Genomic DNA, 25,842 nt, shown 5'->3' on the forward strand with positions numbered 1-25,842 from the left:
GCACACTCATTAATTTTCATCAATGAGCAAGCGAATCTAAGCCGCAGCTTAAAGCGGCGAATGTGAATTTCGTTTCTAATTTTTTTTTTTTTGCACATCTACATATTTTTTGGATATCCAACACAGCCAATGACAGCAGGGGACTCTCGAATGTGCCGCGCATCATTAATTTTTAGAGCTTAGCCAGATGACAAGCCCGAACAACAAACACAAACATAACTCCAAGCCGAAAGAAATAACGAATCGATCCCGAGGTGATGCTTACCACAGTTTTACGTATGTCTAAAGCTAAGACTGTTGAACTCGTCAGAAGTAAATGACAAAATCAAACAAAGAATTTAAAAAAATCGGACAAAAAAGGTAATAGAAATATATTATTATTACTATAAATAAATACTAAAGTAAATAAATCAAAGTTATGTTTAAGTTAAAATGTTCGTCAAGCATATGTGCCTAAAACCTTGTGCTGTTTTCAAGCTATTAGCTTTCTTAAATATAAAGTATTACGCTTAGCGTTTACATATCGACCCGATATTATGCTCTACTTAACCAAAAATCACGCATTTCCGGCACGTATGGAAGTTCCGGTCAAGCTCGAGTCGAACAGCATGTGCTTTCGTCTCCTTGGCTCCCTCTAAGTCCCTTTGGAGAAGAACCAGCAAAAGGAAAAAATGTTAACTCATTTGCTGGTAAATTAGTTTTTAATATACCTCACTTTTTGCTGATTGCGTTGGGTAGGAGCATTTGGAATATTTAGTATATTAATATATGTTCCAAGAGGCACAGGCGGAAATGCGTACTGGTCATTAGGCTTGCTATGATATTTGCGACCACAGAACGCGTGCCGTGTGCGTGTAAGCTAAATGGTAAAGTGGTGGCCACTTACATTTACCACATGAGTTCGGGACAAAGTTCATCCGGTACCAGGGCGGACCTATTTTAGTGACCTAAGATTTTTGTTAATATTCGAAGTACCGTCCATTGCAGAGGTGTAAACATGCGGAGGTTCTGGTTGCAAAACCGAAATGAAACTTCTAAACAAATTGAAAGGCCATAGACGTATTGTTTATTAAATACTTAAATGCAAAATACAGATATGCATTCAAATTTGTATTAATAAAGCGACAATTACAAAAATATTTATTCAGATCACATTTGCCCTGATCGTGTTTCTGTAGCTTGTCAAATTTGTGAACAGGCTGTACTGCCGAGATATATTTAGTCTTACACTGGCCTTCAACACGACAACACCAAAATTTATTGTTAACTGTTTACATTTTTGGAAATTTTTTGTGTAAGTGAGTTATATATTTGCCATTTATATATTTTAATGAAAAGTTGTTTAGAACTCAGACAGCTTCGTGATGTGTTGCGGACCCTGCTGTGGAACTTGCTACTACCCTTGCTGTAGCCCCTGCTTTAGTGGCCGCTGTTTTGGACCACGGTGCGGATTTTATAGTGGACCATGTGGACCTTGCTGCGGGGGCGGATGCTGCAGCAGCTGCGGACCGTCGTGTTAAATTTGGTAACCAGTAACCAACATTATTTGAAAGGACATTTATTGATGTGGCCTATTCGTCTTGAAATCAAGATCAAGTCGTAATAAAAGGTGTTCGACTTTTCGAAGTCTTGTTTTAATTGAGGACATCTGGCTCCTGTCCAACACATCTCTTAGACCATCAATTACGCTGTTAATTGCCCAATGACTGCTATAAAATCCCCCTATGTAGGTCCTTTGGTGTATATTGTTAGTGCTAATTTATGCGCAGCCCAAAGCGAATGCAAAACAGTTTATTAGGCAGGACAAACACTTCAAAAGTCAGCGGGTCAGATATAAACCAGTTGACCGTACTGACCGCTTCATATTGTGCTTGTATCGCGTGGTCACTTTCCGTTTTACTTCTCGTCCCCTCGTTTGATTACTGTGTGGTCAGTGTGAACACGAATTAAGCAGCGTGTTATTAGGGGTTGTGTGACAAAGCAAACATGACATGAGCCTCATTATCAATTCAAGCTGCGTTAATTGGCTTTAGATTGGAGAAAGGGGTTAAGGGCCATTATGCTTGACCATTGGCTTTGGGGTACCAATTTACCGACTAGGGAGTGACCCCTCAATTTTATATGTAAGTTATTGGAGATTTTCAAGATATGTATAGTCCAAGTCTAATTTCTGAAAGTTGCTTGCCAATAGAAAAGTTTACTGTTTGTGTTCCATACGTAAAGTCCACAACATCCAAATCCCACCAAGACTGAGGGTCGCGTCTGGCGACGACAGCGGACACATTATTTTAATTTTCCAGCAAAATTATTTTCTTTTACCCAAAAAAAAAACCAAGAAATGAACGCGAAAAGAGAACGAAACGGCATTTGAGGGGTGGCAAAGAAACCCGAAAATAAAAATTGTATTTCGTAAAAAGAGATTCCCCAGAAGCTGCACATTAAATGGGTTTAAATAATTTATGCCATTTGCAAAGTGCGACTCGGCGTAAGAGCATAAGATGTTTAACAGTAGGATTTATAGTAGGGTAGAATAAAAACCCAAAGATATTTGAAAAGGTACATATGTATCTACACACATACTTAAAAAAAACAATACGTTCACAAGTAATAATGATTTACCATTGCTAATGTAATGTGATACCTGATAGACAACTTTAAGCAACGATTTTTATTCCGAAAAAATGGCTTTTTACTGTCAGTGAATCAGTAGATCAGAAATTTCCTAGCATATCGTGCAGAAAATCGGCTTGTACATATACGTACTAGTTGTACAAGTTCTACTAGTTGTGTATTTTTAGATTCTTACTTAATGCAAAATTATGCAACTTTATCTTAACAGATCCAAATACAAATATTCATTTAACGAAAGAACTAATAGTTTTTCTTTTTTGGTGCGAAAATATTAAGTCCGAGGAATCTTATAGTTTTGGTCAAGAGTTTCGAATTTGATATTTCAAAATTCAACCCCCAAAGCTATTATATTTGGGATTCTTCGAACTCCCCCAAATCCATATTTTAAATTGACTTGGTTTTTTTTTTAAATGTATGTATATAGCTACATATGTACATACATATATGAGTTTTGTAAATGTAGTTGTAGGCCGCTTATGCCAAGAAATTTAAATTCTTCTTTTAGTCTCTTGGCAACGCGCCCTTAACGCTTTTTATACGTTTTTCGACGAAACGTGTGTGTATGTGTGTGTGCTCATTAAAAGTTTGGGAAAATGGTTTACCATCTTCAGACTTCTTTGTTTTCCGTTTTTTTTGTTTGTTTTTACATTTTCTGTTTTTCCACTGATTTTAAGCAGGGTGCTCAAATCACTAATAAAATTGCAATCGCTCACATTCGTTTTAAGAAGATAATGATTTAGCAATTTTATCGTTTAATCTGAGTTTTCCAATTTGGATAATTTAAAAAAATCGAAACCGTTGTAAATGTAATTTAAAACAAAAATTAGGTACAACTTTAGCATGATATAATAGTGTGTTAATGTCAATCCTATTTCAAGGTGAGGGTTTGAATACGTACAAATTTCGGTACGTATTTTCATGGCCCAATCCCGGATAACCCCCTTTTGACCACATCATAAGTCAGCCGGTACCTTAGTTCGGTTTAATAATCTTAACAGTTATATTTCAATCGCCCGCCATTATGAAAATCATCGTTAACAGGGGCAGCATCAACGACTACCGCAGCAGGGGCGGCAGCAACACCATCGGCAATGGTTACCAACAGAAGTCCTCAAAGAACCCAACGAAAATTCACAGCATTTTCATTCCAAAGCCGAGTAATTACGCATTCAAGTAGAAAAAGTTTATCTCTTGTCGAAAAATTGAAAAATTTTCATTTCATAAAATGAGATTAAAACGCGAGTTTCCTGGTCGCTGTTAAGGAGCAAAGAAGCTGTAGAAGAGTTTACTGGAAGCTTCCGTAAAGCCATGCAAACCACAAAACCTCGGGAATGGTTTGCCGAAACCAGAGGAGGGTTGGTTGGGAAAGAAAAGCTGCCGGGAAGGGCTTAAATCTATAAAGTTTACTCCCGAAATATTTTTAAGAAAATTACAAAACCGTCGAGGAAAGAAGCAAAACGACGGGGAAGTCAGTACTGATGGGGAGTGGTGGGTCCGAACTAAGTAAAAGGACTGGAAAGCAAAATAAGAATGGCCTCCAACAGAGAACAAAGTACGTTGGAAAAAGGGTTTCAGGCAAGCCGTGAAGATGCTTAAAGCGATGACAGTCTGGCAACGCCACAGAGCATGTGCGTGTGCTGGGGTGTTGTCCCTTCACGTCCTAACGCACTTTCAACCCTTTTTGCGCTGGCGGGGAAAATTGCGTAAAGTGCGAAATACACTGCGTACGTATACAAGTACACACACACAAACAGCTTATTACATTATGTACACCGAAAATGTTTCATTTTACGATATACATATATGCCTTGGCTTCACAAGTAGATGGTGACTGAAAGGGTTGTCCCAGCTAGAAAATGTTTCCTTTTGACAGTTATTGGATTTCAAAATGAAATCCATTTGATGGCAAACGAAGCTTTGATATGTGGGTTAGCGTCACCTTAAAAGCTCGGTAGTTAAATAAATTAACAGCCTGCAGGCAAAAAATAAAATAATGAATAAGGTATAGAAGTGAAGGCTTAAGATATCCTTGTATAGAAGTGAATGCTGAAGTTATCTTTGTTTTGAAATGGTTAACGCAAGGGATTGACACTTTTATTTTTATATTTCTGTAATTTCACATTTACCGGTAAATAAAACCTTCGCGACAAATTTTCGTGTGTTTTATAAATTTTACCCGACGGAAGTATCGAGTTAAATATAGACGCCTTTGCCATACTCTGGTTCCTACCGCTCTACTGTCCCAAAAACGTTCTCTATGGTAAAAGTATTGATACCGAAATCTTAGATTAAACAAAATGCATATTTAGGGGTGAATAAGAATGACAATTGCCCACACCCACAAAATATTTAATTTTGGTTGATATTATGATTTGTCTTGCCAATTTGTATCAATAAGTTATAAGCTGCAGCTTGCCGGAGCACGCTTAGAAAATTATACTTTACCCTTAATAACTTGAATTTTATATGCGTTTGAATTCTTTATATAAAAAAAATAGTATTGCGCTGGAAGGCAGCTGTATCAAACAAATATTATCGTCGCTGATTATACTGAAAAGCAGTGTAAAATCTGCATACATATGTATTCTATGTGGTAGACCAAAGGAGAAGCTGAGTATAGATGATGCCACAGGAGATCCCGGGTCCCATAAAAGACAACTTGAAAAGAAAACGAAAAATTTTATCATTTAAAAATAAAAAATGTAAAGGTGCCAAATATTAGGCAGAACAAAGGGATACATTAATCGCTTTCATATGCAAATTGAAGTGCACTTCAGGAACGAAAAATATAAATCTGATTTTGATTTGGCACGTAGCCTAGAGTCTGATAGATGACGGGGCCTTTCAATGAAAGTGGCGCCCTCAAGAGCTTTTCTGCCTCTAGTGCTTTGGATGCTACCACCTTTCCTAACCCCCTGTACTTCCCGCTAATCCCTTCCAAATGAAGAACGGCATGCGGCTTGGAAAATGTATATTTAAGTTTTTCTCGCCCTCCAGATTTATATGTGAGCTCGTAAGTTTTAGCGGGAAAGACAAAATGGCGGTGCTTCTCGAACTAATCCAATTTATTACAGCTCCATAACTTTTCCTATTTGCCTTTTTCTTGGTATTCTTCGTTCCACACTCGAGACTGACAGACGCTAAATGCGCCTTATTAGATGAGCTGACTGTGGGTGTTTTTATGTGTGCCATGTTAGCCCTCCCATTCACTCTCCTTCCACAATCAACATTGACTCTTACGCCACCCCCTTCCCCGAAGGGGTCGTCTGCTTCAATTTCGAGCTTTTATTTTTTTCATTTTATGATAAATTGCATTTATCAACCACCGACGCCAAAAATTCCACCACCGCACCACCAACAACCTACGCTGCCACCCTCCTCCTAGACAATTGCAATGCTTGAGATGGGGTGAACATGCGTTCACATTGTTGTTGTTCGGATATGGACACACTCGTGTAAAGGATTTAGCTTTCGATTAAATCTTAGTCTCTACACCCCCGATTTCTTGGAAAATGGCTGAAGGCCATCCGTGGCTGCAATTTGTGTGGCTCGAATTTCGTAAAATAATGCCTCATATTTGAATACAAAAAATACGAATTTAGCTGTTGTTTTTAATGAAAATAAATACCAGTATTTATTTGTACTTAGTTTTCTTAAAAAAGGTCTTTTAAATGGAAGTGCAACAATTTGTGTAAAATCTGTTTGCGTTCTTCCCGCAGTGCCATCGGAAGGCTACAAGGAAATATAGATTTTGCCACATTAAAAAGAAAAATATTTACTTATGCTCCTCGGAAGTTTATCAGAAGGATGAATGTCTATATATGTATCACCTAATGTCTACCCAGGGTCCAACGTAGTTGAGCTCGATTTGCCGGATGATTTCCCGCGGACAAATATCGCGTGTTTGTCCTTGATCCCATGGAGCGTTAAGTGCATCCTAGCGGCAGCTCCTTTCGTGTCTGGGAAAACAATGAAAAATTCATGCAAATGAAAAATAAATGCACACAAGCCAAACAGGATAATGCAGCATGGAGCACCACAACGCAGTGGGAAAATAGAAACACATTTCATGCAATTTCGGACTACGATGCTTGGCTCATGGTTTTTCTACTGCCTTGCCTCTTTTGTCTGTGGCACGAAATTTCAATAAATTATGCACAAATTTTCGTGGTTTTCGCGCTCTTTTCTTAGTCGTTTCTTTTTCTTTCTGCTACACTTTACTTGCTATTTTATTCAAATTGGTGTGCATTTTATACTTAGGGAACAAAACTGTACGCGCAACGGTTTTAGGTTCAGAAAAGACGAAGAGAGGGAGTTTCAACCCTTTTCAGAGCTATCACAGCATCCAGCTGCTTGAATTAATCCCTTTTTGGGCGATCCTCGGGTATCCTTGTCTACCGATATTGTATACTCAGGTAAACGATATACGGATGCACACATCAGTCTCCGTATGCAAATAAGATTGATTAAAAATTTAAATAAGGCTCTTGCCAGGGGACACCTTTTTTGTTTAAAAGGGAGAAAACATTGACAGCTGCGTTTTGAATACTCGAATTTGTGGATCGTAGGTTTCAGCTTAATTGAATTCACCTCTTGAACTCGTAGAGAGCAAGCGTAAAAACTCTTTTTGAATAGAACAAATTTATAAAAACCATCCCATCCTTCAAAGCGATCATTCCGTAGTTCGACATGCTTTTAATTTTTTACTTTTACCAAGAAAACTGCGATTCGGTCAATCACAGCTTCGTTACTAGAATGAATTTACTATCAGAACATAGTCAGTTCTTTGCTCCCCGCAGTGCAAAATGCAGGCATCTACAACGTGCACTTGTATGATGCTATGCATTTTGTTGTCTTGGGAAGTTGGTTGCTGATCAGCAGCCGCAGCACAAATGATTATGTTTATACTATTAAAGTAATTTACAAAAAATGACGCCCCGCCAAAACAAGGTAATCGGCAGTCGACTCTTCCTCACCAAAGTCAACCGCTTTAGCTGGAGGTTAAGTAGCCTGCTGTCTACTTAACTGTAATCGAAGTATGGACCAGCGGATAGGCGATCAAACGCCGATTTCGATCTTTCCAGCTTGCCGTTCGCAAGCTATTTCACAAAATTTTACAAGAAAGATGTATAAGTGTGGTCAAGTGCAAACTGACTGGTGCAGAATCGCTTTCCATTTGCTGGTAGCGGTAGTAGTGGAGGTGCTAGATTCGCAAATAATGTGGCCAACTCCCCGCAGCTGCATCTAGGCTCATTCCCTTTCCTGGAGGCTGCAAACCAAAGTGGGGCCCATGTGTGCTCGTTTCGTTCTTGCCGCTCGTTAATTTGGATAGCATTTTCCGCGCACCATCGTGTACAGCTGTATTAACCCCGGTCGCTGATTTGGTGATAACGATCGTAATCGTTCCGATCCTCTGGGTGCAACACATGTTGCACTCTTCACGGCTCAGCGTTTACCTTGCTGTATGCCATATTATTTTCTCTACTTTAGAAAATGGATTTCTGCACACAAATAAGTATGATTCCATATTCTCTCTTATAACAGCTTGCCATGTTGTATTTCTGCGACTGCGGTCAGAGTGCTAAGAACGATTGCGAATAACGGGAAATACCTGTTTTCTGACTCCATTTGGTAATGATTAATGTTTGTAAAGGAAACTAGAGAAGGAAAGTTTTCCTTACTCGGTACTGTTGGGCCATTGATTGTGTCTAATTAATGCTTCTGTAGCAACAAAACTATTTTGTTTATACCCGTAAGCCAATCAGGAACAAATGTTTATTAAATCTATACTCATAAATATGCATTGGACAAAAGGGTATCCTGACAGGAATACAATATTATAGTCTTCTAATTACGCTAGGGAAAGGGGTTCAGGCTCTTGAAACGCACATGCACACATTTGCTGAAACAAATACTGTTCGATTTCATTTCTTCGGCTAAATGAAAATTAAGTTCCGTAAATATGCATAATAACCGGGTGAATGTATTCAGGTGTATAAAGTAAAAATTACCCTTTTTCAACATTTACCCTACATAGAAGTTTGGAGAAAGTTGTAAGCCAGGTCTTTGTGTTAAACAAAATGAAATGTATATTATATAAGAAGCGCGGTAGAATTGCAGAAATGTGGTCTGCCTTGGGTAGCATTTTCCTGTACATAACTTTGCGCTTCAATGACTTAAATCCAATTGCCTATAAGGGAAAATTTAGCCCTGCGTCAGGACGTATAAGAGGCAACGGAATTGGGGAGTCTTACTGTATTTCTGTACTTCTGTTTTACCGCTAAAATGGTATATATCAATATTCATTCGTTAAAAGGTAATAATATATAGAAAGGGTATCTTTTATAACTTGACTTCGAGCAATGATTATTAGGAGCCATGTATCACTCGTCCGTTCTTCTGTCGTTGTACCACACTTCCTGTGGGCTGAGTAAAGATGATTTTAATTTTAGATTAGTTAAATTAAAAAATAACAAAAAGTCCTTACCCTCTTCCCAGCGAAACCATCATAGCAGTATTGATAAACATGTCAATGCGGCATAATATTTGGCTTGCATGGCTCCGGTTACTTAATTTAAAAGACACCCAACGATTATTGGTTTGAAATTGCTTAGAACACGCAAATACGTTTTTTCAGTTTTTTGCAAATGTTTCGTGTATTTTCACGGTTCAGTAAGTAGGTAGGCGTTGATCCAGAAAATACGATTTTCATCGGATACAGGCAGCTGGTATAACATAATATGTACTAAGGCGGCGATGGTCGCTTGATCGTACCTTTCATCCAAGCCATTCACTGAGTAACCATTTAGCACCTCTTTGGTTTCATACGTATATTTATTAACTAAAGTTGATCTCAATGTAGCCTAAAGTCAATAAGTCTTTTACCCAGTTGAATTGAAAAAAGTCCCCATGCTAGCTCTCGCACAACTTTAAGCTACTTGTTGGTGGCATAGGAGAGGCTGATGCAGGTTCCGATGCAGATTCCGCCGTAAAAATGTCGGTGCGAGGAACTAACTCAGCAGCAGTTTGATACAACACCTATCATGATGCAATTTGCAATGCGTTTATGGTTGCCAAGTTGGCATTGCATATTAATATATTTCAGACGTAAGTTTGCGCGTTTCTTTCATGCCTTGTTTGGTTTCACATCTCGTATCCAATCCATGTTTGCTGCGGTAGTCCTCGTACCTTGTCGTTGCGAAGGTATCCGTTGCACTTCTCACGTGTACACGAAAATCTTTTTTGTGCGCAACAAGTTTCTAAACAAAATTCTGAACTGATAAATGACATTGCAAACAGTTTCTGACTGGATATAAATTGAGTCGAGGCCGTTGGTCATTTATTATTTCTGTGTACGTCCTTGCAGACCAGCAACGAACAGCGCATAGTTTTTAACATTGCATTGCAATATGCTCTTTTGTTCACATTAACAGAGAAACTATGGTTCCTGTCTTAACATTTTACAAGTCTAAGATAACATATCATAACTTCTGTTGATCATATTACCCATATATAGTATCCAAAAACCTCACCCGTAACGCAGCGAAGACAAGCGATCTCGAAGAGAACGCAAAAGCTTCCACAAGTTGCCACTCGAAGAGGGCTCATGATGGATTATTAGTACGTGTTGTGAGACGGGTTTCAAGGATGTAGAATAGGACCGGCAGCACACGAGACTCATTAATCCTGGTGGCAAACGAGTGCCCGGGTGCCCTTCGGCTGCCTTGCCACGACTCATTGGTGCTGCAAACTTTCTGCTTGATAAATTGCCCATAATACAAGCACACATTCCCGCTTCTCTTACAACTTTGTGTGGGCCAACCTCAAACCATGTAGAGCGAAGCCAGAAGCTGTAAAAGGGCTGGCAGCTGTTTTGGCCTGAACTTTTTCGATAGATAAACACTTAACACGTTTTTGCCAGTAATTTAAATACTCCCCTTTTGACGACCATATATTTACTCACCATTCAATCATATTTGTGTGGCAGCTACGTGAAGAGCACTTTAGCAACGTGTTTTCTGCAGCCCTTTGGCGTTTTGATATGCAAATACTTTGGCACCGGTATTCTTTCATTTTTTTCAATGCGTTTTTTTTGTAGTGCCATGTCTGCAGACAATCTGATACCGTCACGTTATGTCAAACTTATTGTTGATTTGTTTTGTGCGAATGTCACGTTTTTGTTCTGATTACTTAAAGCGATAAGTGACATCTTAAAGTCATGCTAAAATGTGTTGTCTACAAGTAACATGTATTTTATGTTGAACCAAAATATATACATTTAAACTCAAAGGCATCAAGAAGTAAATATTTGTCTGGTTAGTCCGAATCGCTACCACTAATAAGACTTTGATTAATGCTTCTGTAATTAAGAAATCTGTCGTCAGCCGATTCAGAGTCCCCTGATACTGAGCTTGATAAAGATGGTGATGTCCTACCAGAATTTTCACCTGAACTAGGTGCTAAAGGCTCTGCGCAATTCTCTCTGGCATCATAATCCTCATTATTATTGCAGCCGCAACCGCTTTGGCACTGATCACCGTCGTGCGATTCAATCATGTCATCCTCTTCAAAGTCACCATAAGATGATTCAGATTTTATGATCGAGTCTCCATGTGTTAAGCTTGCGATGTCTGGATGTTCAGTTGATAGACACCCCTGCGTTTGTCATTTAGAGATGCACTACTGGTTTCATTAACTTTGCACTTACCTTGCCGAGATTTCGACTTCTACACAAGAGTTGAGCGTCATGCAGATCCCTCATCAGGGCATTTCTTTCCATTGAGTGATACTCGCGTTGAAGATGACATTCGGATTGCAGCTCTCGGTTTTCTTTGCGTAAGTAAAACATTTCGCTCAAAATTTGGTGCTGCTTCTCAACTATAGTAGTCACCAACTGCTCCAGGTTTTCAATTGTAACTTCGTATTCCCGTAACTTTTTCTTTAGGAGCCAGTTTTCTGCACGACAGTCGGATAGATCTGAGGCCGAGAACCTAACCTTAGAAGCATTATGCTCCGATGATTCTTTATCCACCCTAAGAAAAGTCCAGGGTAACCACAGATCAATTAGTTAAATTATCGCTTACTCGTTGAAAACGGTCATGTCGTCACTTGCAGGCAAAGGAAACGCTACTAGGTCTCTGCTAGCAATGTCCCCAAGATCATGGAATTGGCATATACAGGACATTATAAATTTGAAAGTATTTTACAGCATTAATTGCACATGACTTCCCACACAAAAGTGACTAGTTTCTCGATAAACTTATATACATACATACATATGTAAATTCCTTAATTGTCATATTGCAAAAAGCCGTGTTTTTCTGGAAAATAACTTTGATGGAAATACTTCTCTCAAATCAGACTATTAAACTAAACTGTCCGAACAGATAAGGGTGTCTGGGTAGCCCACTTTCTTGTAAATATTTCACTTTACAGACTGAACCCATCTTCCGCTCGCTGCATCCCCTTAGCCAGTGGACACTTTACGACTTGACATTTTCACACTTTGTTGGCAACGTTTTGGAAGCTTCCTACACATTCCTCCCTGTGGGGCATGGCAACTGACTTTTGGGTCGTCCTTGTTACCGCGTCAAAGTCAGCGTCGATGCAGGCTTCATGGACTTTCATCCGCCTGGGATCCGGGTGCAAGTGTGTGGCTTCAGCTGAATAGGAAGTGAGACACTCCTTTTTTGTGTGCGTCGGTGGATTGAAGTGCAAAATTGGTTTAAGTGTTTGCTAAATTGGCAGCAAAATGGCTTTTTCAATTTATACTCAACGTTTATGTGCATACTGGCAAATGGAAAAAGCTGTCCAAAAAGTTAAGCAAGAAAAACTAAGCATTTTTCCCGTATTTTTTGGCAGCGGGTGCCGCCTAGCTATGTAATTGATATTTCCCCGTTTGTTGACTTCTGCTTTGCTTTGGGAAGTCCTTTTGGTCACCATAACGCACCCATAAATAAACACACATCCAGATACGAGCACATATAACTCGCACAGGTCGTTTCACACGCTTACTATCAACGCTAAACGTTTTCCCCATAACTGTGTTTTCTTTGCACACATCACTTACAGTAGAGATAATCATGGCTTACACCCAAGTAACTATTGCGAAGCACATACATATACTAGTGCTCGTATTTTATGGTCTATTTGTACCGTCTTAGGGTCGGAAGACAGGCCAGTTAAGGTCGTATCGTAATCGTGATACCTAAACAATGCCAAATTACATACCAGAAGGCGCTACGCAGACCATGTTAACATAAATATCATGTGCCTCCTCTGTTTAAGAAGATCCTGCGACTCAGCTCGCCCTTGAGGCATGGCCAATCTCTAAACGTTCAACCTTAAAATAGGGAACGCATGCAAGCGTTCATTTAAAAAGGCATAAGTCATACGTGGCTAATAAATTGATTTGCTAGAGTGGATTAGAGTTCATTGCTATGACATATACAGGATGTTCTAGCTGTGCTGCCAAGCACTGATCTTCGCTGTTGGTAGTCTTTAGGGGAAAGTAAGCTGGTCCTCGTTGGAGGCCCCTGTTAGTGCAACACAAAGCGAGCTGTTCATAAGTTTAACTATGTGAGCATTTGGGGGAAAAGTGTTCTGCTCTCTGTAAGAGCAATGAATTGAAACCCCAAAACGATTGGTGGACTCCTTCCAGGCTCAGTCGCACTTCGTACTAAGACTTTGGCTATAAAAAAACTTTTAAAATGCCAGTTTGAAGTCTATTATTTGCTGGACACGAGCATATATTGATTGCATCGCAGACGTCTTGGTCGGCCACAAGATGCAGGAAAGCAAATTGCTTCAACAAATACTCGTACTCCCAAAAAGGGGCTGGAGATGTGGAGGATGATGTTAATGGGGTGAGGTGGGTTGCGGTGTACCAAATCACATGGTAATCGGTGGACTACGAAACTGAAACCAGAAATAAAAATGCAATCGGAGCCAAGTTTGGGAAAGAGGTGTTCCAAACTCGTTTGCAGGCGCAAAGTGCAGATCCCCTGTGAGGGTCTGCAGCGAGTCTTCGTTGTCTTGGCGGCTTCGTGTAGTGCAGCATTTAGCGTCTTGATCGGTTTATCACCGATTAATTAGAGTTTGATAAATACGCGCACGCCGTGAGTTTATAAATCATAGTAGCAGAGCCAATGCGGCGAAGTGGCACAGACCCAAGACTTAAGAAGCTAGTCCTATAAGATCCATGGAAAATTTGCATATACAAAGTCCCGCATCAAAGAGTAGCAGTTATTTGTAGAGCAAAGCATGTTTTACTTTGGCGTGGTTTCCTTTTTGATTTTTCGCCGCATTTAGCATTTCCTTTTGTTTTGTGCTGTCGCTGCTTTTGACGTGGCCATACAAGCATAATTTAAAACAAAATCAAGTAGGCTATGCAAACGGGATGGTGGTTGAGTAAAAAAATCTTTGAACATTTTTCTGTGTTAGAATTCATTATAAGGAACGTCCTTTGGGATGGGCTTTACGGCAACGATAAACTGACGACAAAAGTTTTCTTATAAAGAAATTAATTGAGTGCTAATTTAAGGTTATTTTTGGAGCTTAAATTTAGAAAATGTTTGATCGAAAGAATGATGACCTTGGACCACGCTTTTTTTTTTTGATTAGAAATGGGAATGCAAAAATGTTAAGTTACAGCTATAAGCTGAATGTTTCAACTCTTTAAGGAGACTATCAAATAATATAGTTTATACAATGATTTGAAAGCGATCAATGTTATTTCAAAAATTTGTATTTAATATTTTAGTTAATTTTTTATATTACTTTCCAACCCCATTGTAGTGTAAAATTCGCAAAATAACAAAGAAAATGTGCTTCGGATCTTTATGCTCATTTTAATGGCCTTTACTCCCACATTTACGAAAATGTGCCATGCGAAATGTCTTACGGTTTTTTACCGCTAGAACTCCCACTGCTCAGCTGCGTACAACAGAAACTAAGATGGAGGTTATTATTATTCGACGACTACTCGGCACCATGATTGCTACCTTTTAGCTGCATTCGTATTGCATTTGTCGAGAGACGTCTATTATTCTTGCCCATGGCAGTGGCAAAAATGTTGACCACTTTCTGCATGGTAGAGCTTTTCACTCCACTTCAGCCTTCGCCGTCTAATGCCGTGCACAGCCCTCCAGTTTTCAGTTTTTGTCGCACTGAAATGGCTCTTGAGATATCTTCGTTACGGAATGAATGACTACTTGGGACTGGTGCTTCGCTCTGAACCTAAAGTATTTGCGGTTTTTTCTTCGCATCCTTTTGCACAATTATCCTGATTTCAATAATGCTGCGTCGTAAACAAAGACGTAGACTGACCTCCAAGTATAGGTGCAGGAAAGAGGTAGTCGAGTCCAACGTTTGTATACAAACTATTATTATTTGCTGGCTTAGGAATTTTTAGTTGTTGCCTAATGTTTTTATCATGGGAAAGACAACCTTTTCTCATGACCGTCAAAGTTTGTCTTTCAAATAAAGTTTGGTTTGGCCCGGAAAGGAATCAAAATAAATAACAGGAAATTGTATTGTAAATTTATTTGTGAAGTATTGAATACTTTATACTTTCTTACAATTACGAACTTAGTATAATAAATATCCTTACTGGTTTTCTGCTGCATATGCCTGTCCATCACACCTTTTAAATGCTTCAACACATTATTATAAAATTGGCTTAATTTGTTGAAAGTAGCGCCCTTAAGTAACATTAAATGGCCCAAAGCCATAACGACACAGCCTTCACTTGCATGCCATTTTCCAAGCAATAAAATCTGCACAACGAACACCCCTGCTTTCAGGCACAGCGTGCTATTCTACACACCACACACACGCGTCGACATTTATCAAAAATTCAACTGTCATTTTAGCAATCGCAAAGCGTATTTAAATGCTTTTGCAAGGCAATTGAACATTCATAAGCTTTAATGCCGGCGAAAAATTTACTTATAACCAGATCTCCATTACCGCCGAAACCCGCAAAAGTACGCAACCCAATAACCCAATATTAAGGAAATTGGATGATAGGACGTGCAAAAATAAGAGGGAAGTATGCTTAGGGTGTAAGCCGCCCTCACCACGGGCATGCGAATTTTCCGACCTGCGAAATTTTCCAGAACAAAGCACTCAATAAGACACGTGACAGTTGTCGAGTGTGTGCGCTTGCAAAACAAGGCTTGGTTTTGCATTTCCCAGTTATTCGCGATGTGTCAATGTGTCGCAGTCAAGTGTATAATTTGTGGTTGCTTTTTAAGAGGCTTTAAATATATTACTTCATTTAGATTTGATGGAACCAAGTTTGGGGGAAAGTCGGAAGTGTGGGTATTATGGCATTAGGCCGGATGTTAATTTCTGCAATGTGTTTATTCAGTAAGGAAATTACCTTTTTAATTATCTCTCGCGAAACAAGCATTATATGTTACATCCAGAAAAACAGAGTTTTTGTTACTTCCATTTACTTTTCAATATAAAACAAATTCTTAGCAGTCTTTGACCATACCGCCTATACATTTTGCGTCTGCAATAGGTAAAGAGGAAATTACACAGGGCCTACCGAAAACTCCATGGCAAAATCCTTATGTAAAAGCAAAAAAATAAAATTTTTGGATAAAAATAAAATACATCCCACAGAAGCAAATTGCGGATTTCGGATCCTTGCTCGTCCTGTTTCTCGCATTTCCCTGGCACAGTTGGCATCAAATTATGAAGTAAGTAGGAGAGCACTCCATGCATTAAAAACCTTTTAATTTGCTAAATCGCCTTGCCAGACATCGTCGGCAGAGCTCACATTGAGGCTGCACTGGCTGTTGTAGTTGGGTTCCGTTGAGGATAAGCGGGCGGAAGCGGATGAAGCTGAGTCTGTGCACATTTTTGAGATTTCTAGACGCCTGAGTGGGCCGCTCAGCCTACAACCGTTCCGAATCTCACATAGACACTTGTGCCTGCTATTCTGTTCATTCTTTTTGTAACTGGGTAAAGTTGAATAAGCCATGCAAACACTAGAAAGCACCGAGACTACTTGAGTATGCTTTCATCTGCCTTCGGCTCTTGGGTCGGGCGATAATTTTTTACTTTTGTTTTTGGAGCTAACTCCGAATTCCAACGGTCCCAAACAATGAAGTTTTTCTTCTTGTAATATTTTTCTTCACAATAAGGCACGAAAGCCAAAAATAAAAGTTATACAACTCAAGACAGCTTTAAAATAAGACTGCTCGTGCAGTTTAAGCTTCAACCAACCACCTTTAACTCCGCCTAAAAGCATCCAACAAAAAATTCTAGTTTGTTTCGAGGAACGACGCCCAGATGCGCGGTGCATGGGAGAATGTAATTAAACTTGGTCCAAGGAACCAATTTCCATTCCAGCAATCGAGTGGCGTGTCCCTCGTAATCTAGTATTGTCATCGCATGACTCTGCTGAATACAAGGCCATACCACGCACCCAAAAACAAAAAAATGCGTAATGGGAATGAAGCAAAGTCTTAAACTTAAGCGTAATACAGCATTTAATTTAATTGACAGGTCGCGGACTGTACTTTGGCATACCCAAACGACTTGTTTGCCTGAAGCCAAAATCCAACACTGAATTTCTCATTAAAATCGTATTATATACGTAGGGAAGTGAGAGTGTATGGTCTTTTCCTATTCCAGTCGAATTTTGTCAATTCATTACAAATTATTTGCAATGCTAGAAAAAGAACAGAGAAGAGATAAGAAAACTCGAAAAATAAATTGCAAACTCATTTGCTTCGTGAATATCAAAAACTTTCTCATGCGGCTAAGAGAACTTTATTTAAATTCGATACAAACGCAAAATACCAAATCAGTCAGGCAAAAGTATTGGAAGCCTTCTTTCAACGCCCCAAAGTTTTATTTAATGATTTTCGTAGACGATTTTGGCGTGCGTTTTCCCTCTTGAACCTAGACGAGACTTGACAATATTGTGTTGGTTGCGCTGATGCTTTAGCCCCAAGATTTTTGTTTATTACTTTTTTTATCACTTAATTTAAATGTGTCCATGGAGACCTGAAGATAATTTCGTTGGTTTTTCTACCTCAGTATATGTTTCTTCAGGACCTAAACCAATTAAACTTAGAATGGGCACATAATAACTAGTACATTTGCAGAACTATGTACTTTTTATATTAAGTGAATTTATATTCAAATATAGGGTTAAAAGAAATTATACTCAGTGAGTAGACATGTGCATTAAATGTTGAACATGATTTTTCACTCATTAAAATTTAAGCACAACAAAAAACGCAAAACCCACCACAGGGTTGGCTTGTGTTTTTGGCATAATTTATGCGCATTTATGAATTTGGCAAGAGTGAGTGAAATTTAGAGTGTGGCGAAGTGTTAATTTTGAGAAATGTGCAGAAAACAAAAAACAGACGACGGAAAAAAATTGACAGACAGATAGGCAACGAAGCGTGCGGTTCGTTGACTGCCTTCAAGGGTTTCGCACGCGTTTTAACGCTCAATACCTCTGACGCCGAGGACACAACTTCCCATGGTCCACTAACCGGCAATAGAAACATTGAATGCAGCCCAGAATACCGCCGAGTCACAAAGCCAAAGTGCAGACCAAAGGAATGTGACTCGACTGCTGGCTTAAAAATAAACTGAACCCATAATTCATATGCGCCACAAAGTCTGGAGCAATCAAATTGGCAATAAACAGCCAGTGAGATGAAACATGGTATACCCTTTCCTAACTGAGACCGATGTCTGTACTGATTATGCATTACCAATTTTAAAGCTTAGGAACTTTCTATCTGTGAGGGTACGGCTTGGCAGCATTGCTTGCCCCCCCAAATCAACTGAAGCTGCGCTGCTCTCACAAGCCAGAAAGTCCCAGTCACAGTGCCGGTTGCCATCAAACCCCAAACGACATAATTGCAGCCTGTCTGCGGTGGCTAATGCAAACAAACATGGGATTATGAGACTGCAAGGCCTCTACGAAATTGATGATGAAGCTCTCCGCCTGACCCGTAACAAGTAGCTGGCGAAATGCTACAAAATTGGGTCTCTACGTGTTGCCACAACAACGCACCGAGGGCAGCAATCGGTGCCCGATCGATTGCCCAGATCGTGCAGATAGCATTTTTCCTCTACAGCAAATTGTGCTGAACTCAAGTTTGAACTTCCACAGCCTAATGCATTCAGATAGGTCCAAATGGATTAAAACTGGTGCACATCATCATGTGCAATGCGTTTGGCGAATCGATTGGCTACGCTTCAAATTCCAACCATGTAACTTACGAGCAGCCAAACTACTCGATGTTATTAGTCCACCTTCACCAATTTGGCTCCCGTTTTTAGTATTTTCCGTCTCCAGAATCTGAAAATTTTTCATGGGAATTACATACGTGATAGATTGCTGTGCACTGCATTTCAGCCATCTAATCCCTTCAGCAGTTGCAGAGATGATTGCTTTTCGTCCATCTGTGATTTGCCATATTCTGACTTCATCGTCATCATATGGGACGTGACTGCGTTCAAGTATTCGGAGATTTGAACCGGAATACGTATTGAATACGCATGGAAATTAGTTGGTCCAAGGTTTCATCGAATAATAAACGTAATCAACTTATTGGTTTGAATATTTGACATCGGCAATTTTCATTGCCTGTTCTATGAAATTGAATTTGAAGTTCAAGTAACATAACTTCGGACTGGAAAAATTACAAAATATTAATGCGAACGGATTAACATGAACATGCTTTTGGGAGAACATCACAAGGCGCCCCTGTGGGACCTGACCCCTTATAAAATATCAACAGGTGGTACGGTGCAGGCTCCTACTCAAAGAAGCAGGCAGCCTGCATACTATAATCTCTTTCAACCCACATATGTATTAATCTATGCGTCATATTTTTCAACAAGCAAATGCTTTAATCAAATCTTAACGAATCCATACCCAATCACAGACGATAGGGTAAATTAAAGAACAAATATTGTAAGTAATACTGCTAGGAAAACTTTTCTTCTTCTTGTAAGAAGATCAATGGCCATGATGCCACCAACACGAGAGCAATAGTAAGCAAATACCATCTTCTGGTTCCACGCAGAAGACTGACCACCTACAAATATCTGTTTTCCTCCAACTTGGCTGTAGTTCATTCTAAGTTTACGCCAATAAATTGTGTACACTAAGTCTTTTAATCTGTTTCTGCCTCTCATAGGTCTGTCGATAGCCGCTCGAACAGCAATCTCCATCAACTGCATCATGTGTCATAAGCAAGTAAGCAACGCACCGACAAAAGTTCAGGCTTATCTAGCGATGTGCGCGTGACACAGTGTGTTTATATAGAGGATGATCGTAAAGGTCTTCAACTTTGTTAGCAGACTAGGAGATATGCATTTCGCCGGCTTGACATCGCTTCCATCGATTGGTGGCAGATCACGGCATCACTGAGGCTGCGATTCAAGATGCAGACATAGACTCAGTTTCTGTTCTCTGATTTCCATTAACGAAGCAACCGAAACAAGCCATCGGCAGACACCCGCCTCCTAGGGTCCAAGATTTTGTCTACATAGCGTAAGCAATTTTTATGCTCATGTTGCTCGTAATCACCGCTAGCCGCAGGTGGTAAAAGGCGTCGTGAATAGCCTCAGCGCGTCTACGATTATGGCAAGGCTTTGGCAAACACCCGAGCGCATCTCCCCAAACCGGCGTTACGCTGATTGAATTGCGCTAATTGCGAATTAAAGCTCAGCATTTTGAACGAAACAAATTGCATGAGTTTTAAATCGAATTCCAGAATCTGTGCAATCCGTTCTCCATCCAAGGGCTCAACCACCCCTACTACCACTCCCTGCAGCTACTAATGAACGTTTCCTACTCCCGTTGCCGCTTGTTTGGCTTTTATTTCGCTTAATTAATTGGCACCGTCAAATGTCTAGAGTTAACAAAAAGTCTATGATGCAGGACTGTAAAGCAAGGGAGCTGTCAACGGGCAATGTGGAGCCCTGCCCTTTCTTTTTGGCTGATGCTCCAAAAGGCACAAGAAGCCGAAAGTCAAGTGTCCTTAGAGAATATGTGGGTGCATATTGCAATTCTTTCATTTTTCGGCAGTTTCATCCCAAAAAGAACAAACTAATTTTTGTTCTTCCGACTTGTTGTTCTCATATTTTTCGTTTTCAGAAATACGCGATGAAGTGGTTGGCATGGTAAAGGGGATACGGCTAAATAACCTTTTACATGTTGCTCATGCAAAAGGGTTAATTATAACCCCCAAAACCTTGCTAATGAAGGATGGTTCAAGCAGAGTTGAAGAGGATTTTTTTCAGCTAAAAATAAAAAGAAAACAAAGCAGAATAAAAATTTTGCTCGTAAAAATATTTGATTACTTTAAAAGGGACAAGTAGTGGCCTACCTTTAAAACGTACGTTCATTAAATTGATAAATTTAACAATTTAATTACACACTTTAGAGCGAATACAATACATTATACAAGTAATGACTGTTAATACATTTGGTGATTTCGAAGTAGAGCAAAGATACAAGCACAGTTTACCAAAATTTCACATGTGATTTACTAAGTCAAGTTTTCTTTCTGCGTGTACAACGCCATGCACTTGGTCAAAATGCATTCATACCAAAACTCCTTTACCAGAATACCGAGTTTTGACTGATTAATAGAATGTCATGAGTGAACATGGTATTATTTGAGCCCAAGATGCTACCATACAATAGCAGCAATTGATAAAGAGGGCTTGCAGTAAGGAAATGTTTGCTCACGACTTTTACTGGTGTACCCTCTGGTCTTTTTTGACATATTTGCCAAAAGTGGAAATTGTGCAAGAGAAATTGAGATTGAGTTCACATGATTTACGTGCACAGCCGTTTCAGCTTCACAAATCAATTTTTGATTGTACCGCTGCAGCGCTGAAGATAATCATACAGCGAGGTCCGTGCTCGTTAGCCGGCTTATGCTTGATACAAAGTCTTGCGCATTTTGAATGACTTTGTGGCAAACCAAACTTCTTTGTTTGTTCGTACTGCAACATGCAAAAATTCTTGTGTGTATTTATCAACTGCATTTGCTGCAAAAGATTTTTAAGATATAATTTAACTTACCAATACTACATTTCGATATCATATTGTCATACAAACAAGTAAAGACACGATTGTCCAATTCCTCGACTACTAGATACCTATTACTCAGCTAATACTTTTGGTACAAAATATGCACGTGGGTCGTTGGGCATGACAGTTTCTTGCTCTTGTCACACACTATTGTTGGCTTTATTACCGTTATTTCCGATCCAAGTATACCCAAGTATACTTTGGTAACGCGCATACAATTAAAATCTGTCGAAGCAGCCGGAAACCAGTTTAAAAGAACGAACTCAGTAGGACAACCCAAGTAAACCTGAAAATTGTTTACTGTGTTAACAGGTGAGAAATATCTTCAGGCAATGAAAGTGTGCCACATTCATTGATGTATTTTATAGGTATGTAGGGAGCATAATTACGATTCTGCTACATTAGATTTTATTTAAAAAGCATTTTATTAATAATTTGTTGCAAGGGACATAGACATTAAAAGAGCATCATGGTAATATTTGTTTGCTATGGTTTCGACCAAGAACATAAGATATACACACATCAATTAAAAATTTATAAATTTCATACCGAGCACCGCCGATTCCTAAGGTAAAAAGTGAGAGTCATTGTAAGCAAATAAAAAGGTGATACGAGAGAAATTATAGCAGAAATCAAAAGAACTGCCAACTGTGAAGATATATATACATATATGGACAAAATACTGGTTTTTTCTCTCGCTTAAAGCTTAAGTTTAGTACACCGAACACTTTATACCCTAGGCCAAAACAAATTGCGTTTAAGAATGCACTAAGTCAATATTTGTTAGTTGGAAATTTAGGGTAAAATCCCAACTGATAATTTTTTTGTTGTATCCATTATTAGTTATCCATTATCATAATCAAGATTATCTTTAGAAGAGTAAATATGTCGTTTTTAAAAGACGCAGAGCCAGACTACTTTGACGCGCTTCGTACTCATCGTCGTCTGAGGCACGACTTCGGCTTCCATGTGTTTTGTATTTTGTATTATAGTAGAGCTATTGGACCTGTCGATGGTACCATACTTGATTGCTTGGCATCTGCTGCTGGCCCGTCCGCTAGCATGCGCATGCGCTACCGTTTTCTTACCCAGTTGTATTTTGGCCATTAGCACGTACGGAGTTGCGCCCGCGCTTTGAGATTAAGCCAAGTGTGAAACACATATGAGCAAACTCAACCTTACTTTATATAAAGTTATTTTAAAGTTGGTGCCTAACACACTTTCGTCGGATTTCGCACGAAAGCGAAAGTTGCGTTTATAAAGGAGTTTATTTCTTGGTGCTCACGAAAGAAAATACTAATCAAAAAAGTAAAGGCAGAGCACTGTGAACACAAACATATATATTTTTTAAGAGAAAACAAAACACTAAAGCGTGTAAACTCAACGTCTACAAACCGGGTCAACAGCAACCTTCGTTTCAATTTCCGTTCTGATCGTCGTGCAAAGATGCCAGCAGCCAGCTCACATTCACGTCTGTTCTTCTATTTACTGTGCGCTGCCTCACTCTTAGCCGTTTCCAAGTCGGATGCCGGTAGTACAAAGAACTCTTACTTTGTTTCATACTTTTACTATTTGGTTATTAACTTTATAAACCCTTTCGCAATGCCGATATTTTATCGATTTGTAAATATTTGCCTTGCGTAAAGCAATGTACAGCAATTTAAATACTTTAGTTTTTTATAGGTACATTTTAAGTTGGTGCACAAATGTATGAGAACAACTCCTAAGCTTGTAAATATGTATCATTTGCTTTTGAGAATATTTGTGATAATAAAGTTTAGAAACTATTTTACATTAATTGTGCAATAAAAAATATTTCTTTAAATATTTTTTGTAATGCTGTTTTATTTACATATGTGTATATTCTAATTACTAACAACTGTGCTAATGTTATTAACTATGTGGCGTGGAGTCTCAGTCTAATTTTTAAGCTAAGCTTTAAAAACAAAAAAATAATTGTTCACGATTTTATTTCTGATAACTGAAGACCTTGCAAAGCCTGTTTAATACCTTGTTATCAAATGTAATCTCTTTAAAGAGAGACTTTACAACTAACATAACTTATCCGTGTACTATCTACATATTGCTGTCCATGATCTTGACCACATAACGCTCACTGCTGCTGCGTTGGTTTCATTGACATCAAAATCGTCTCGTATCTTCCACTCAGGTAACTCGTTTGTGCATTCAAGGTTAATAGTTGAAACTGTTAGGCGATCGTTGTGACTTGCCGGCTATGTCAGTTGGCTAAATGCGGAACTGATTAACATTATACGCGGAAGTTTGATTTGAATGAGTGAGCAAAATGTATTTGTTTATGTTTTGTCAGTTTTTCGAATTTTTTCTGTTTAGTTTGGGAACTAATCTACTAATCCGTACTCCAATTTAAAATTAAATTAAGATGAAAGTAATCTCTTGTTAAATCTAACCATGTACAAACAAAAATTGATCAAGAAAAGTTTGAAAGCGTAACGTCTTTAAGCACTGCAAGTTTCTAGTTCCGCTGCTTCATTTGAATTCTTGTAGTGCCATTACAACCACCAACTGAAGATTTGGCCTACGACGCAGCTATACAGCTAGGCTTACTTAACCATCGTCTTAATTTACTTAGCCATGAGGAAGAATCAAGACAACTAAGTTTACCAAACATAACACTGGGGAACATCGTGAACCGCATACCCTGTAGTTGTGACAATGGGTTATGCAAGTGCTGTGCTGGTAAGGTGAAATTATCTTGGCAATAAAACTAAACACAAACAAAACCCAATTGTCTGCTCCTAGGTTTCCTTGCTGTTATTGGTATGAACAGTTGCACAGAAGTGGCATATCGACCTGAAGAATTTTCATTCGAGTTGCGAATGCGCGTTAACAACAATATTTGGTTCCGACAAAAGGTATCTGGCAAGAATCCGCCTCCATTCTGCTTCCGGCCGCCACGTTTTAATTTTGCTAAAGCCTGTATTCAATTTCATGATATATGGTTTGTCGGGCGTAATATGCACGTTTGCATGTATATGTCAGGAGAATTTCAGGGCTTTGAGTTGTTTGAAAGGTAAGTTTGAAAAACGGTGCAAGTTAAGCCAGCATTTATAAAACATCCTTTCTTCGAATTCAGAAACTTTGACTGTCTCTTATTTGGAGATCACGGAGTTAAAATTGTTCCCCCAGAGCAAGGTTATCCTGTAAGACCAAATGATGTCGATATTGATGATGGAGACGATGAAATTGAGGACTACGATGAGAATGTAGTTCGCAGTTTGGCAGAAAAGATGGTTAAAAAATATTAATGATGATTAGATTTACTTATTAATTTAATATATTATTTATTTCACTGATACAATTTATAAAGTAAAATCCCTATTATTTAAAAAGTCAAGTGCGAAAACTGCAAAATGACGTGTCGTACTTCAACCCGTTGAAGCACAACATAAAAGGGAAAATTAACACAACGAACCAATTCAAAAGAAAAATGCAACCTTAGACTGCATCCACACCGCAAAAGCCACACGTCGAGAAGCGAGAGCAGGGAATTTAAATGCATATGCACAAGCACGTTGACTGTTGCACTTCGTTTGACTCGCAGTTGACTGTAATAAAGGACTTTAAGGCTGCAAGGATGCAATATGCAGTGAAAGCTGCAGCAACAGGACAACCGACAGCCAATGTGATTGCAGAGGACGGGTAGGGCTTTATTTCGCACTTGACTGCTCTGAATGCCAGTCGAGCTTCAGTCAAGTGGTGTACAATAAAAGCGTTTTTTCACAGCACATGAGAATATGGTATGGGGTAATGCATTCAGAAGCCAATAAAAAACTGAATAGCTTGAGTACCTATACTAGGATATATTTGTGGTGCCTTTTAATGTATGTAATATTTATCACGTTATTTTCCTGTTGATATATTAAATAGCCCCTTTATTATAATTTATAAGCAACTATATAACAATAAAACAGCCCCTGGTCAATTTATAAAAGTTCCGACAATCCTCACAATAAAACAAGACTAATTTAAAATGCAAATGTGAGCGAGTGCTTATAAAGCGTATTTAGCGCTTGTAATTGATTCGTTTACACAAAGGGCACGCGACATACACATGAAGCTGACCTTCCTACTGACCA

At 39.0% G+C, this 25,842-nt stretch overlaps 3 protein-coding genes across 4 annotated transcripts; 2 read left to right on the forward strand and 1 right to left on the reverse strand.

The window, feature by feature from the left end:
• The first annotated feature begins 1,162 nt into the window (after positions 1–1,162).
• On the forward strand, positions 1,163–1,622 carry LOC6532167 (male-specific sperm protein Mst84Dc). Its single transcript, XM_002092904.4, has 2 exons — positions 1,163–1,294; positions 1,347–1,622. Exon 2 carries the CDS (start codon positions 1,365–1,367, stop codon positions 1,518–1,520), a length of 156 nt encoding a protein of 51 aa, XP_002092940.1. The 5' UTR covers positions 1,163–1,294; positions 1,347–1,364; the 3' UTR covers positions 1,521–1,622.
• A 9,236-nt stretch (positions 1,623–10,858) lies between these two features.
• On the reverse strand, positions 10,859–11,886 carry LOC6532168. Its single transcript, XM_002092905.3, has 3 exons — positions 11,715–11,886; positions 11,339–11,663; positions 10,859–11,286 (listed from the first exon to the last, which is right to left on the reverse strand). Exons 1-3 carry the CDS (start codon positions 11,813–11,815, stop codon positions 10,948–10,950), a joined length of 765 nt encoding a protein of 254 aa, XP_002092941.2. The 5' UTR covers positions 11,816–11,886; the 3' UTR covers positions 10,859–10,947.
• A 10,857-nt stretch (positions 11,887–22,743) lies between these two features.
• Positions 22,744–25,743, forward strand: LOC6532169. 2 transcript variants are annotated; one of them, XM_039372986.2, is made up of 4 exons: positions 22,744–23,357; positions 24,251–24,442; positions 24,506–24,776; positions 24,840–25,743. In XM_039372986.2, exons 1-4 carry the CDS (start codon positions 23,171–23,173, stop codon positions 25,009–25,011), a joined length of 822 nt encoding a protein of 273 aa, XP_039228920.1. In that variant the 5' UTR covers positions 22,744–23,170; the 3' UTR covers positions 25,012–25,743. The 2 variants fall into 2 exon arrangements, with proteins under 2 accessions (XP_039228920.1, XP_002092942.1); XM_002092906.3 differs by having other exon boundaries at positions 22,747–23,255.
• The last annotated feature ends 99 nt before the right edge of the window (positions 25,744–25,842 follow it).

This window comes from Drosophila yakuba, chromosome 2R (genome assembly GCF_016746365.2).
Source record: "Drosophila yakuba strain Tai18E2 chromosome 2R, Prin_Dyak_Tai18E2_2.1, whole genome shotgun sequence".
Taxonomy (NCBI): domain Eukaryota; kingdom Metazoa; phylum Arthropoda; class Insecta; order Diptera; family Drosophilidae; genus Drosophila; species Drosophila yakuba.

Coding starts and splice junctions, on each gene's coding strand:
- LOC6532169 (XM_039372986.2), top strand. CDS start 23,171: ATGCCAGCAGCCAGCTCACATTCACGTCTGTTCTTCTATTTACTGTGC. Junction 24,443..24,505: donor GTTATGCAAGTGCTGTGCTG/GTAAGGTGAAAT, acceptor GTCTGCTCCTAG/GTTTCCTTGCTGTTATTGGT. Junction 24,777..24,839: donor GGCTTTGAGTTGTTTGAAAG/GTAAGTTTGAAA, acceptor CTTCGAATTCAG/AAACTTTGACTGTCTCTTAT.
- LOC6532167 (XM_002092904.4), top strand. CDS start 1,365: ATGTGTTGCGGACCCTGCTGTGGAACTTGCTACTACCCTTGCTGTAGC.
- LOC6532168 (XM_002092905.3), bottom strand. CDS start 11,815: ATGTCCTGTATATGCCAATTCCATGATCTTGGGGACATTGCTAGCAGA. Junction 11,664..11,714: donor GACATGACCGTTTTCAACGA/GTAAGCGATAAT, acceptor GACTTTTCTTAG/GGTGGATAAAGAATCATCGG. Junction 11,287..11,338: donor GAAGTCGAAATCTCGGCAAG/GTAAGTGCAAAG, acceptor TGACAAACGCAG/GGGTGTCTATCAACTGAACA.